Genomic DNA, 12,693 nt, shown 5'->3' with positions numbered 1-12,693 from the left:
AGCCGGGAATCAAACCTGGGACCCTGGAGCTGTGAAGCAATTGTGCGAACCACTATGCTACCGTGCTGCCCATTCTCCCCATGTCTGCGTGGGTCTCACCCCCACAACCCAAAGATGTGAAGGCTAGGTGGATTGGCCACGCTAAATTGCCCCTTAATTGGAAAAAATGAATTGGGTACTCTAAATTTATTTAAAAAAAGGAATAAGGCAATTTCATTGGCATGTGCTGAAATGATATTGAAATGCGACAATACAAAGCATAAAGTAAGAAATTGAAGAGGTTTTAGTGTGTTTATGAAGTAGAATGGAAGCTGAAGAAATTGAGGGAATAAGACAGGTAGAAATGGAAGCTCAAAAACGTCTCAAAGTGAAGTACGTGAGGTAGTGGTATTGTCACTGGACTGGTGATCTAGGGTTCAAATTCCACCTTGGCAGCTGGTGGCAATTGAATCCAATAAATATCTAATATTAAAAGTATAATGACCATAAAACCATTGTCGATTGTCATTAAAGAAAAATCCGGCTGGTTCACTAATCTCTTTCGGGGAAGGAAATCTGCAGTCCATACCCGGACTGGCCTACATGTGACTCCACAGCAATGTGGTTGACTCTTAAATGGCAGCACAGTGACACAGTGGTTAGCACTGCTGCCTCACAGGTTCAATTCCGGCCTCGGGTGACTGTGTGGAGTTTGCACTTTCTCCCCGTGTCTGCATGGGTTTCCTCCGTGTGCTCCGGTTTACTCCCACAGTCCAAAAATGTGCAGGTTAGGTGGATTGGCCATGCTAAATTGCCCCTCAGTGTCCAAAAGGCTAGGTGGGATTACTGGGTTACAGGAATAGGGTGGAGGCGTGGGCTTAAGTAGGGTGCTCTTTCCAAGGGCCAGTGCAGACACGATGGCTCTTTCTGCATTTATATGACAAATGCCCTCTGAAATGGCCTAGCAAGCCACTCAGTTGGATCAAACGGCTACAAAGTCAATAAAAAGGAAAAGGTCACCGGCATCAACCTAAGCACTTGGCAAACGCTGCCCTGTTGACTCTGCAAAGTCCTCCTTACTTACATCTGGGAGCTTGTGCCAAAATTGAGAGAGCTGTCACACAGACTAGTCAGGCAACAACCTGACATAGTCGTACTCTTGGGACCATAATGTTATAACCCTACTAGAGGCCAAGGGATCTGCATCCTCAGATCCCGAGGGCCTCACTTAGATGAGGGGGCAGAGCTAGCTACCCCCTTAAACCAGGTGCCTCTGGGACATAAATACCCCGGCCCAAGTGTGGGCTGGTTGCCGGAGACCCTCCGGGGAGTAGGTGTAATGAAATAGGTACAATAAATTGAAGTTTCTTACAATCATCGTTCTGAGTGGTCGCTTGCCTGGGACTTTACACATACCTTACAGATAATGTCCCAGACACCACCACAGCCATCCCTGGGTATGCCCTGTCTCACCGGCAGGACAGATCCAGCAGAGGTGGCAGTGCAGTGGTATACTGTCGGGAGGGTGTAGTCATCTAAGATGGCCACCTGCAAAGGGCCATGGGAATTACGGCCAACCCAGGACTCAGACAGATACAGAGCCTATGTGTATCTGAACACAGGTAACCAGACCTGATTGAAACCCCCGCTCGTTTCATTTTAATGGCTCATTTTCTCAGGTCAATAGAGCTCCGATCAAGCAACCAGTACAGCCACAGACCGCGCACCACTCCCTTTGCTCAGAAAGCCCAACTGCAAGGTCAATGACCTCTAAGAACCCGCCCAGCTACCAAGGCACCTGCCCCTTTATTGACCGAAATCGAAGACAGTGATCAGAGCCCTGCTGAACTATTGCGTCCAAGGTTAAGGGCCGCCCCAAAGAGCACGAAATCCCAGGGAGATAAAAGAGGACACAGCCATGTGTTCTGTCTCTTTTGGATCCGGCCTGTGCCAACCCAATCGTAGCAGGAACAGCCAGCTAAGTTCAAGACCAACGATCGCTACCTGACGGATGAGCCCAGCAGAGACAGAGCCACTTTCTTCGAACCAGCCAAGTGAAATCCAGATAAAGGCCATATCCATTTGCACAGTGCCGGTCACCCTCAAGTTAAGTATAGGTTATTGTAGCTGATAGGTGTAGTTTAACTCGGAGTACATATTGTGTTTGCATGTCGAGATAACTCTTGTGTATGTAAATAAACCATCTTTTGAACTAACTAACTGGTTGTGTGGTCATTTGATCGATATAAGGGAAGGCTTGTGGTTCACCAACATTATTAACAGAGCAACATGGGACCTGGGAATCTTCAACATTGACTCTAGATCCCATGAAGTCTCATGGCTTCAGGTCAAACATGGGCAAAGAAATTTCCTGCTGATTACCATGGACCGTCCATCCTCAGCTGATGAATGGTACTACTCCATGTTGAACACAATTTTGCTGTATTCTGGCTACTTCAAGTAGGGGACTTCAATGTCCATCAATAAGAGTGGCTCAGTAGCATCACTGCTGATAGAGCTTACCGAGTCCTAAAGGACATAACTGCGAGATTGGCTCTGCGACAGATGGTGAGGGATCCAACAAGAGGGAAAAACACCAGAACCTGGCACCCGCTCGGTCCCCACCCACAACCCCCGACCTGATACCGCTCCTTCCCCCCCCCCCCAGCCCCGGTTGCCTCATTCACCCCTGCACCACTCACCCTCCCACCAGCGAACCTCACCGCAGCCCCCACCCCAGCAGGATCCGTCCCCTTACTGGATCCACTAAGGGGTGACGGAGTCGCAGGTGACCATTTCAGCGCCCACATCACCACCAGGACTCAGGCGATCGCAGAGGGTCAGAGACCCCGACAGACTCAATCTGTAATGTTTTTCTTCACCCCCGCCGGACTCTTTTTTTAAACAGGGGGTGAATTGCATGTATTACGGTCCTGCCACTGTATTACAGGTACCACAGTAAATCCTAGCCTGCTGGCTCCTCCCAGTAGGCGGCGTATTAAAGTGTCTGCTCTCCTGCGCTGCTCCCATTCTGGTTCCAGCTGCAGGAGGCACAACATCTTGTGCAATAAAGCCTCGATTGTTTCACCATTCTCTTCTCGTGGTAATTGACGGTACATCAACATTGCAGAAATAAATGTACGAGGAAGTCCAAAAAACAATTGTAACTTTCACCTTCAGTGAATTGCCGACACACCCGTGTATTGTTATGCTTATGTTCGTGGTAGAATTAAAAACTTGTTATCCCACAATTAATGACTATATATGCGATAAGAACCTGTTCTTATATAAACCTGATCTAAAGTATGCTGTGAACCACTTACTACGGAATGTTATTTCCTGTACACATAATGAGTATTAAAGGTTAAGGGGAAATAAAGCCACGTCAGCTGAGAAAGCATTTAGTCAGAAGAAAAAGACATGGGTTTGGATTCTTCACTCCCCGACGCTGAACACCTGTTCGGCGACAGGGCAGAGAATCGGTTTTGATGCCGAAATCGGGAGCGGCGCCGGTTTTTAAATCCCCCCCCCCCCCGCGAACAACGGCCTACTCGTGGAGTACACCGCCCCCAATATCCACCGCCTCAGGCCATTTCCTGCGGCCCACCCCATGATGCTCTGTCCCTGATAAGCCGATTTCCCGGCGGCATGGGACTCTCATGGTCCAGCCGTTTGGGAACTTCGCGGGGCGGCTGCGGACTCAGTCTGGGGCCGCCAGTCGGGGAAGGGCCGATCGGCGGGCAGGGGGTGGCTTCATTCGGGGCCGGGGGGCAATGTGTGCGGGTGGTCCATGGCCGCGAGTGGCCGATGCGGGGCACTATTTTGCCGGTCCAGGTCCGCGGGCTGAATCCGTCTTGGGGCACGGCGCAGCCGCTGCAGGCCGCCGCCTTGTGCATGCACGGCCTCTGACATTGAAGTGCTGGGGGCCGTATCGGCAGCTGGAGCTACTAGCTCCAGGATGGCGGTCTGCTAGCCCCCTGCAAAACGTGGAATCTGTGGCCTTTTGACACCAGTTTTCCTGGTACAAAAGACCACAGTTTTCACAACGGCGTGGAGACTTAGTCCCCAAAATGAAGAATTCAGCCCATGAAATTCCATGAGGTTTGTGCCATTCATACATAAACTCTGGTAGAGGGCTTCCATAGTTTCTCTGCCAAAGCTACCAGAGAGCAGAAAAACCCTATAAACAGTCAATTTGGTTTGAAACTGCAATGCCCCAAAGCACATTTCCACTGGTTAACAAAACAGGCATTGCAGCTTGATATTGAGTTGCCGACAAAGCCACCTGCTGTTTATAGGTTGTGTTGATTTATATCTTGTGTCATCGGTATTTCCAAACTGTAACACTGAAAGAACCAGGACCCCCATTTCATTGAAGTCATGCATTCTCTCATTGCTGAGGTGACAGAAATTGAAATGTACTTTATGCTAAATGTGATAGATTGCCTGAAGTGTCAACCCTAAAGCAAACTGGTTTCAGTAGGCATTGCATCATTGATTGTGCCTACATCCAGATATTTGCAGAAAGTATTTCCTTGGAATTCATCATACTGATACTTTTGAAAAAAAGGAAGCGAGAAATAACAATAATTCACATGTACCTGCTGCTGTTAATGCTGTAAAACAGCTAAAAGCATTTTCAGAAGTCAGTTGGAGGGGGTCAGACCTGAGCATGAGACGGGTGGAGAGTTGAAAAGTAGTTGAAGGTTATCCCGAAGAGGATAACTTTAAAAGGGATCTATGAAGCTGGGAGAGTTGTGCCAAGCCAAAGAGGATCCCACAATGCCTGACGGCATAAAGAGCAATGATAGAAGATAATGAGGTGCACATTTGAACAGCTTCAGACGAGTGGAAGTTATGAATTAGGATTTTACAACAGCAACTTCATTAGTGCTCTTTGGATCATAGAATCCCTGCAATACAGAAGGAGGCCATTCAGCCCATCGAATCTGCACTGACCCTCTGAAAGAACACCATGCTTAGGCCCACGTCCCCACCCAACCCCATAACCCCACCTAACCTTTAGACACTAATAGGGCAACTTAGCATGGCCAAGCCACCTAACCGGCACATCTTTGGGAGGACCCGGAGGAAACCCACGCTGACACTGGGAGAAAGTGCAAACTCTACACCGCCATTCACCCAAGGCTGGAATTGAACCTGGGTCCCTGGCGCTGTGAAGCAGCAGTGCTTAACACTGCAAGATGCCTTTATGTTAAATGTGATATTTTGTATATAAGATGAAGTATGGCACTTAGCCACATGCGGAGGGAGATACCAAGAGCTTGGTCAAAGAGGTTGGTTTTAAGAAGCGTCTTAAAGCATGAAAAAGAGTGCATTCCAGAGCCTGAGACCTGGGCAACTGAAGGCATAGGCACCAATGTTGGAGCCGTTATATATGGTGACGCAGTGGTTAACACTGTCACCTCACGTCGCCGAGGTCCCAGGTTCGATCCCGACTCTGGGTCACTGTCCGTGTGGAGTTTGCACATTCTCCTCGTGTTTGCGTGGGTTTCACCCTCACAACTCAAAGATGTGCAGGGTAGGTGAATTGGCCATGATAAATTATTCCTTAATTGGAAAAAATGAATTGGGCACTCTAAATTTTTTTTTAAATAATTGGGAATGCTAGAATGAGAGGAGCACAGATATCTCATGAGGAGTGCAGGGTCCAAGGAGATTAGAGATAAGGAGGAGAAAGGCCACAGAGGGAAGGTAAAACAAGGATTAAATCAAGACAGGGCAGCACGATAGCATAGTGGTTAGCACAGGTGCTTCACAGCTCCAGGGTCCCAGGTTTGATTCCCGGCTTGGGTCACTGTCTGTAGGGAGTCAGCACGTTCTCCCCGTGTCTGCTTGAGTTTCCTCCGGGTGCTCCAGTTTCCTCCCACAGTCCGAAGATGTGCAAGCTACGTGGATTGGTCATGCTAAATTGCCCTTAGTGTCCAAAAAAGGTGGGGTTACCTAGAGTGGAGATGTGGGCACTTTCCAAGGTTCAATGGGCCGAATGGCCTCCTTCTGCACTGTAATTTCTATGATTCTATGTATCTATGAAGACCTTGCTTTAAGTCAGCAAGCACATGGGTGATATGGTACTGACTGCGGAATAAAATTTCTGTAATGCACAAATAGCAGAGTTTGAATCTCCAAACGAATGGATGGTGAGGTTGCACAGCATTGGATCCAGCCTGAGCATGCAACTAGGAACAGAATTAAGTTCGGGGGGAGGGGGGGCATGGCCAAGGAACAGGAAATGTGACACCCTTAGTACTGCACTTGACTGCCATCCCTAACTTTTCTACTCAAGTCCTGGAGTGGGCCTTGAAATTAGATCTTGGCTATGATGAACAGGAGAAAGTTCCAGGTCATGCTAGCTTTAGGAAAAGCAGTCCGATAACCTGGTTTCAGTTAGAGAGTCAAGTATGGCGAGGGCGAGGGGAAAATCCAGGGACCCAGGGTAATGCTATGGGGACCCAAGTTCGAATCTCACCATGGCAGACGGTGAAATTTTTATTCAATAAAAATATGAAATTAATAGTCTTAATATTTACCATGGTATTTAACAAAGCCATGGTTGATTGTTGCAACAAAAAAAATATCTGATTCACTAATATCCTTTGGGGAAAGAAATCTGCCGGCCTCACCTGGTCTGACCTACATGCGGCTCCAGAACCACAACAATGTGATTGACTCAAAAAAAAAATGCCCACTGAAATTCTGTTCAAGGGTAATTGGGGATGGGTAATAACTTCTGGCGGTGCCCACATCTCGCGAATGAATTAAAAAAATAGGTGCAATGTTTCCAAATTAATCTGGAAAAAAATCTTCACAATCTGGAAACAGTGCAGATGGTCAGAGGCAGACTGTGGTGTACTTTTCTTCCTAAACATGGATGACCTCTGTGGATGATGCTTACTTGCAACTTTTTAATTAATGCTGCTGTTTTTTCCCCCCTCTTTTAGGTTTCTCTCATTCAGCATTCACGTTTGGAATAGAAAGTCACATCAGTCAGTCAAACATCAATGGGACACTAGTGCCACCTGCAGCACTGATCTCTATCCTTCAGAAAGGATTGCAGTATGTTGAGGCAGAGATCAGCATCAATGAGGTAATATGATGGCAGACAATACGTAATGTGTTTCCACCCACTCACTTCCTGGCTTCGGCTAGATAACAGTTTGGAGGTTTGACAGTTTATTAAACTTGGCTTCAGTGTTAGGTTTTGGCATTTTACGTGTGAATGCACAGAGTAGGAAGAGTTTGAAAGAAGGACAGTTGAGTTTCTGTGATACTTTAACACTAAAATAGTGGTTGTACTCAGAATCCGTATAGAATAATCTACATTGGCCATTTTTGGTGCTAGAAGCTTCACTTGGTAAAAGCAGCTGAAACCCTATGGCATTCCTTAATCAATTGGTTGATTACAATAAGCTCACGTTGGTTGACCTGCCAGAGCTGCTTCAAGTGAGTATCAGGAACAAATGTTGTTAACATCATCCACCCTAAACACTCAACAAAATAACGACAGCATCTTGGATTATGACACCTGCGTCTTCAATGTAGCCTTTAATAGCACAGCCTCATCTGCAATGTCCTGTGCCTATGTTGTTAGAATACATTTCCAGCCTACAGTTACAAATGTTCCTGCAATTGAAGAATCTGTGATATTACCAAGTCAATTAGTAGTTTATAGTAAGTGCTACAACAGCAACACCAATTTGTTTTTATATAGTTCCTTTAATGTACTAAAACATCTTAACGCACTCCACTGCAACATCAGAGAACAATTTGACATTCCTGCTCTCTTCTCCCCCCCCCGCTCCTGCTCTCTCGCCCCCGCTGCTGCTGTATCACCCCCCCCCCCGCAGCTGCTCTCTCCCTGCCCCAGGTGCTGCTCTCTGACCCCCCCCTCACTCCTCCTCTCTCTCTTCTCCCTGCTCCTGCTCTCTCTCACCCCTCTGCTCCTGCTCTCTCTCACCCCCCTGCTTCTGCGCTCCTGCGTTCTCCCACCCCATACTTCTGCGTTCTCTCCCCATGCGCTCCTGCGTTCTCTCGTCCTGCACTTTGTCGCCCATCACGCTCCTGCGCCCTCTCACCCCCCCCCCCCCCCATGCTCTTGCGCTCTCTCGCCCCTCCATGCTCTTGCACTCTTCCCCCCCATGCCTCCCACTCTCTCGCCCCCCTCCCCCAATGCTCCTACGCTCTCTCGCCCCCTCACCCAACGTTCCTGCGCCCTCTCATCCGTAGCCTCCTGTGCTTTCTGGTCACATGCGCTCTCACCCTCACGCTCCGGTGCCCCATGCTCTGCTGCTCTCTAGCCCCCACAAGCACCCTCGCTCCTGCACATTCCTGCTCTCTCGCGCACCCCCTACGCTCATGCACTATACCCTATAGTGCCCTATACAATTGTCGTAAAACATCTCTATTCCTATACACAAATCATCTCACTATGAAGGTCAACATACTATTTGCCTTCGTTATTGCCTGCTGTACCTGCGCACTTACTTTCAGCAACTGATGCACGAGGACATCAAGGTCTCACTGAGTATTCACCTCTCTCAATTTACACCCATTCAAATAATAACCTGCCTTCCTATTTTTGCTACAAGTGGATAACCTCACATTTATCCACGTTACACTGCATCTGCCATGCACTCACTCAGCCTGTTCAAATCCTGCTGAAGAATCTCTGCAACCTCCCACCCAACTTTGACCTTCCCACAGTTGACCCTCCCACCCAACTTTGTATCATCGGCAAATTTAGAAATACTAATTTAGTTCCCTCCTCCAAATTCGTAATATATAATGTGAACAGTTGGGGCCCTAGCACAGATCCCTGTGGCACCTCACTAGTCACTGCCTGCCAATCAAAAAAACAACCATTTATTCCAATGTTTTGCTTCCTGTCTGCTAACCAGCTTTCTATCCATCTCAAGACACTACCCGCAATCCCAAGGGCTTTAACTTTACATAGTAATTCAGTGTCAGAGCCAGACAAGTATTTTATTCTGTCCTACTTAAAGACCACAGAAATGTCTCTGAGAATGTAGTCACAGAAATAATGCAATGCTGGCCATATCAAACATTTCCCAGATTTAATACAGGAATTCCCGAAGTGAAGTGAAATAGAACAAGTCTTCTGACCCATCACCCTAAGGTCTGATAAGTTCTGTAGCGTTGCACACCTCCTCTATTACCTCAACCCATCCAGAGCTGAAATCCTGATCTGTGCCTCATCACCTCCATGTTCAGCCATTCCACTCAGCTGTCATAAAAGCCAAATACAGTGGCTGCTGGAGATCTAAAATGAAAACAGAAAGTGCCGGAAAACTTCAGCGGGTCTGACAGCACCTGTGGAGACACTCCTCAGCTGAGCTTTTCCAGCACTTTCTCTTTTTGTCCCGCCCCTGCTGGCTGTTCTCCAAATAATTTCAAGTCAATTTAAAAAAAAGCTTGGCTGTCCTTGCCCTATCCCATCTCCAGTGTTACTTGCCCAACATACATGTCCTTGCTGACCAATGTTGGCTCTGGTCTCCCAGTTCCTCAAATGTAAATTCTGTAATTGTGTCTAAATCTTTAGTGACTCTGTCCCTGCCTATCTTTGCAAACATCTAAAAACTCCGCCAACTTACCCTGCACAACCAACACTCATTTAAGACTGCAGTTAAAAATATACCCTTTGACGAAGCTTTTCAACGTGTCTCTCCATATCATCTTCTTTGGCTCAGCATCCATTTTATTGAAACTCTCTGGCACATTTTTCAACGTTAACGGTGCTACTTAAATGCAAGCTGTTTGGTGATAGAAATTCACAACTTTTGCGCATTTGTGGAGAAACGTTGATAGCTAATGTATTTGGGCATTTCCTGATGACACCTGAGAAATCACACAGATGTAAGAAGGTAGATTGAGCACAGTTTCAAGTACAACTTCAGGGTGGCCATTACGCAACTCCAGAAGGAGGCTATTGTTGTGCTAAATATTACTGCTAAGAAGGTAACGGGCAGTTGTTCATATATCACGAAATATAAAAGGCTGAGCACAATTTGCGTGTCCAATGTTAGGCTCCAAGCACTGATTAGATTTTTGATCCCTCGATACTTGCGTTCGTTGTGGCTTCATTTGTGTGTGGCAAAACCAGGAGGGGAAAAGAGACCGGCTTTGTCACAGAGTGGTAAAAAAAGATACAGTTCAGAGTCTTTACATTATCTGGCACAAAAATACGTCGGAGCAAAGTCTTCAGCTTTTACAACGTTCCAGTTGAAAATGTATTTATATCTCGGCCTTGCCACAGTATCTGTTATGCAAGCAAAGCAGCAATTTCAACATCAAAAAATATAAAAGTAATAACAGCAGGAATGCTAGGACAACTGAAACAGATCTGAAATTTTCAATGTCGCCCACTTGGTATGCAGTGTCCACTTCCTTATGATGAGCGCAGCAATATTTTGGAAAAGCATGTGCATTCAAATCAATCAAGCAGCCATTTCAGTTTTGCAGCTTCACCGTAGTGTATAATTTGGATAATTGTAATCCTGGGTTAACAATCGGTACACTAATGTGGAAATAGCTATATGATCTGCAAGGAAAGCTCCTGCAAAAAAAGTGTCTGCACCTGTCCATCCAGCTTAGCCCAGTTTTATTTTCTGGTTGGGGAGGTTTTTGGCAGGAGGTGGCGGCTGAGGCAGGACTGCTGACATGTGCTTTGCTATTTCCTTTGTGTCACATTCGGTAAATGAGCAACAAAATCATTACATCATAGGGCTCAAACTCAATTAAATCAAGCTTGAAGTAAACAGGAGATGGAGATAAGATTGGTAGATAGACCAACTGAATTATTCAGAGCAGGTGCCGTTCCTTTATCAGATGTCATCAATTTAATGCATGCTGTGGCTTCACTGCTGTATTTATTTAACCCTTAAGCTGAAATGAAACGTAACATGATGCATCTCCGCATTATAAATAGCCTTTAGATTTGGATTTATTGTCATGTGTACCGAAGTACAGTGGAAAGTATTGTTCTGTGAACAGTCCAGGCAGATCATTCCAGACATGAAAACATAGGACATACGATGTAAATATACAATGCAAATACATAGACATCGGGGGAAGTATACAGAGTGTAGTGCCACAACAGTAGAGAAGGTGCGTAGAGAGATCAGCTCAGACCATAAGCGTGTCATCCAGGAGTCTGTTAACAGTGGGGAAGAAGCTGTTTTTCAACCGGTTGATGCGTCTTCTTAGGCTTTTGTATCTCCTGTCCAATGGAAGAGGTTGGAAGAGGGAAGAGGTCTTGAATACACTAAATGCTGTGAAACCAGAGACATGACTACCTGTTAATTTTACCTCATCTACATGAAGTATTTGACACCATGCTGCCACCCTTCCGTGCCTCACTCAAGGGATGGAATCCCATATTTTTCCAAAGTGTCAGGCTCAGACTGAACACCAGCCTGTAGATCCACAGCAGCAGAGACCAGGGGCGGCTTTCTCCGGGCCTCCGCGCTGAAATCACGATTGGCGCGGGGGTGGAGAATGGCCGTCGACAGCAAAATCCGGCACGTCGCCGCTCCCGCGATTCTTGGTCCGCGAATCGTGTACACGCGGTCTACGCAGCGTGGGTCAGGGGCCATTGAAAGAGCCCCCCCCCCCCGGCGATTCACCGCCGAAAACTGGCCGCGTTCCCGACAGCGTGGTTCTCTCATGGTTGCACCTGTCGGGAAGTTGGCGTGGCGCCTGCGGACTCAGTCCGCGGCCACCCTGGTGGGGGCGGGCGTCCTTCACCGGACTGGGGGGGGGGGGGGGGGGGAGGAGGCCTCACAGACGGCCAAACTATCGATCGGGGGCTACCAATTAACGGGCGCTTGGGATCTCGGTGGCGGTGGGGGCGCTATCTTTTTGGTGCTGGTCCGCTGTGTGGGTCCGCCATGTTGCGCGGGGCGGCCGTGTACATGCGCGGAACCCGACTGGACGTGCAGGGCCCAATATCATCAGCCGGAGCTGCGAGGACTGTACCGGGGTCCTGCTAGCCCCCTCAAGGTAGGAGAATCACTCTGGACTTTCTTCAGTAAAATCCAGAGTGATTCAACTGCATTTTCACGCTGGAGTGGGGACCTAGCCCCATGGAGAATCCCGCCCCAGTTTTCTGGTTGGGGTTCATGCCATCACTCTGTCACCGCCGAGAAAAACATAGTGGGTAGGGGAGTGCGGAGAATCCCGTCCGTGATTTCTCCAGAGAGAATTCCGTTTCCCGATTCTCTCCTGATTTTCCGCCTGCACAGCTGAAAATTGCCCACACTGGATTGAACTCTGCGTACTCACCTAAACTATGGGACTGTTCTGCTGAAATTATGCCAATTGCTTTGCACAGCTGTAACGGGCAGAGGCAGAAAAATGAGCAGGGCTCTGTGCCACTAGCATCCTCTCATTGTACAAATCCTGTGTAAAACATAGACATGAAAGTGGCCATTTTCGGTACGTCAGTCTGCTTCTGGGATGGCTCTGTACCAGGTGGCCTGAAGTCATGAATGGGTATGGACAGGATAAGAATCAATAGGCAGGAATTGCAACCACACTATTGTTTATTTTAATTCATTGATTGGATGGGGTCATCACTGGCAAGATCAGCACTTGTTGTCCACCCCCAATTACCCTGAAGAGGCTGCCTTGCCAGACCATTTCAGAGGGCAATTAAGAATCGATCACACAGGCCCG

At 47.6% G+C, this 12,693-nt stretch overlaps 1 protein-coding gene and 1 long non-coding RNA gene across 10 annotated transcripts in view; one reads left to right on the top strand and one right to left on the bottom strand.

Annotated features, from left to right (window-relative positions):
- Nucleotides 1-12,693, top strand: part of LOC140391985 (F-box-like/WD repeat-containing protein TBL1X) — a 424,525-nt gene that overhangs the window by 327,808 nt on the left and 84,024 nt on the right. For all 9 annotated transcript variants that reach the window (XM_072477106.1, XM_072477097.1, XM_072477098.1 and 6 more), the window contains one exon: nucleotides 6,942-7,087. In XM_072477106.1, the coding sequence (XP_072333207.1) occupies nucleotides 6,942-7,087 (146 nt within the window). The remainder of the gene's footprint in view (nucleotides 1-6,941; nucleotides 7,088-12,693) is intronic.
- Nucleotides 1-12,693, bottom strand: part of LOC140391987 (uncharacterized) — an 85,907-nt gene that overhangs the window by 32,874 nt on the left and 40,340 nt on the right. The window lies entirely within an intron of this gene.

The sequence above is a fragment of the Scyliorhinus torazame genome, chromosome 15 (genome assembly GCF_047496885.1).
Source record: "Scyliorhinus torazame isolate Kashiwa2021f chromosome 15, sScyTor2.1, whole genome shotgun sequence".
NCBI classification, from domain to species: Eukaryota; Metazoa; Chordata; class Chondrichthyes; order Carcharhiniformes; family Scyliorhinidae; genus Scyliorhinus; species Scyliorhinus torazame.
The sequence above is the reverse complement of the archived record's forward strand: the minus strand, read 5'-3'. Positions and strand labels throughout refer to the sequence as shown.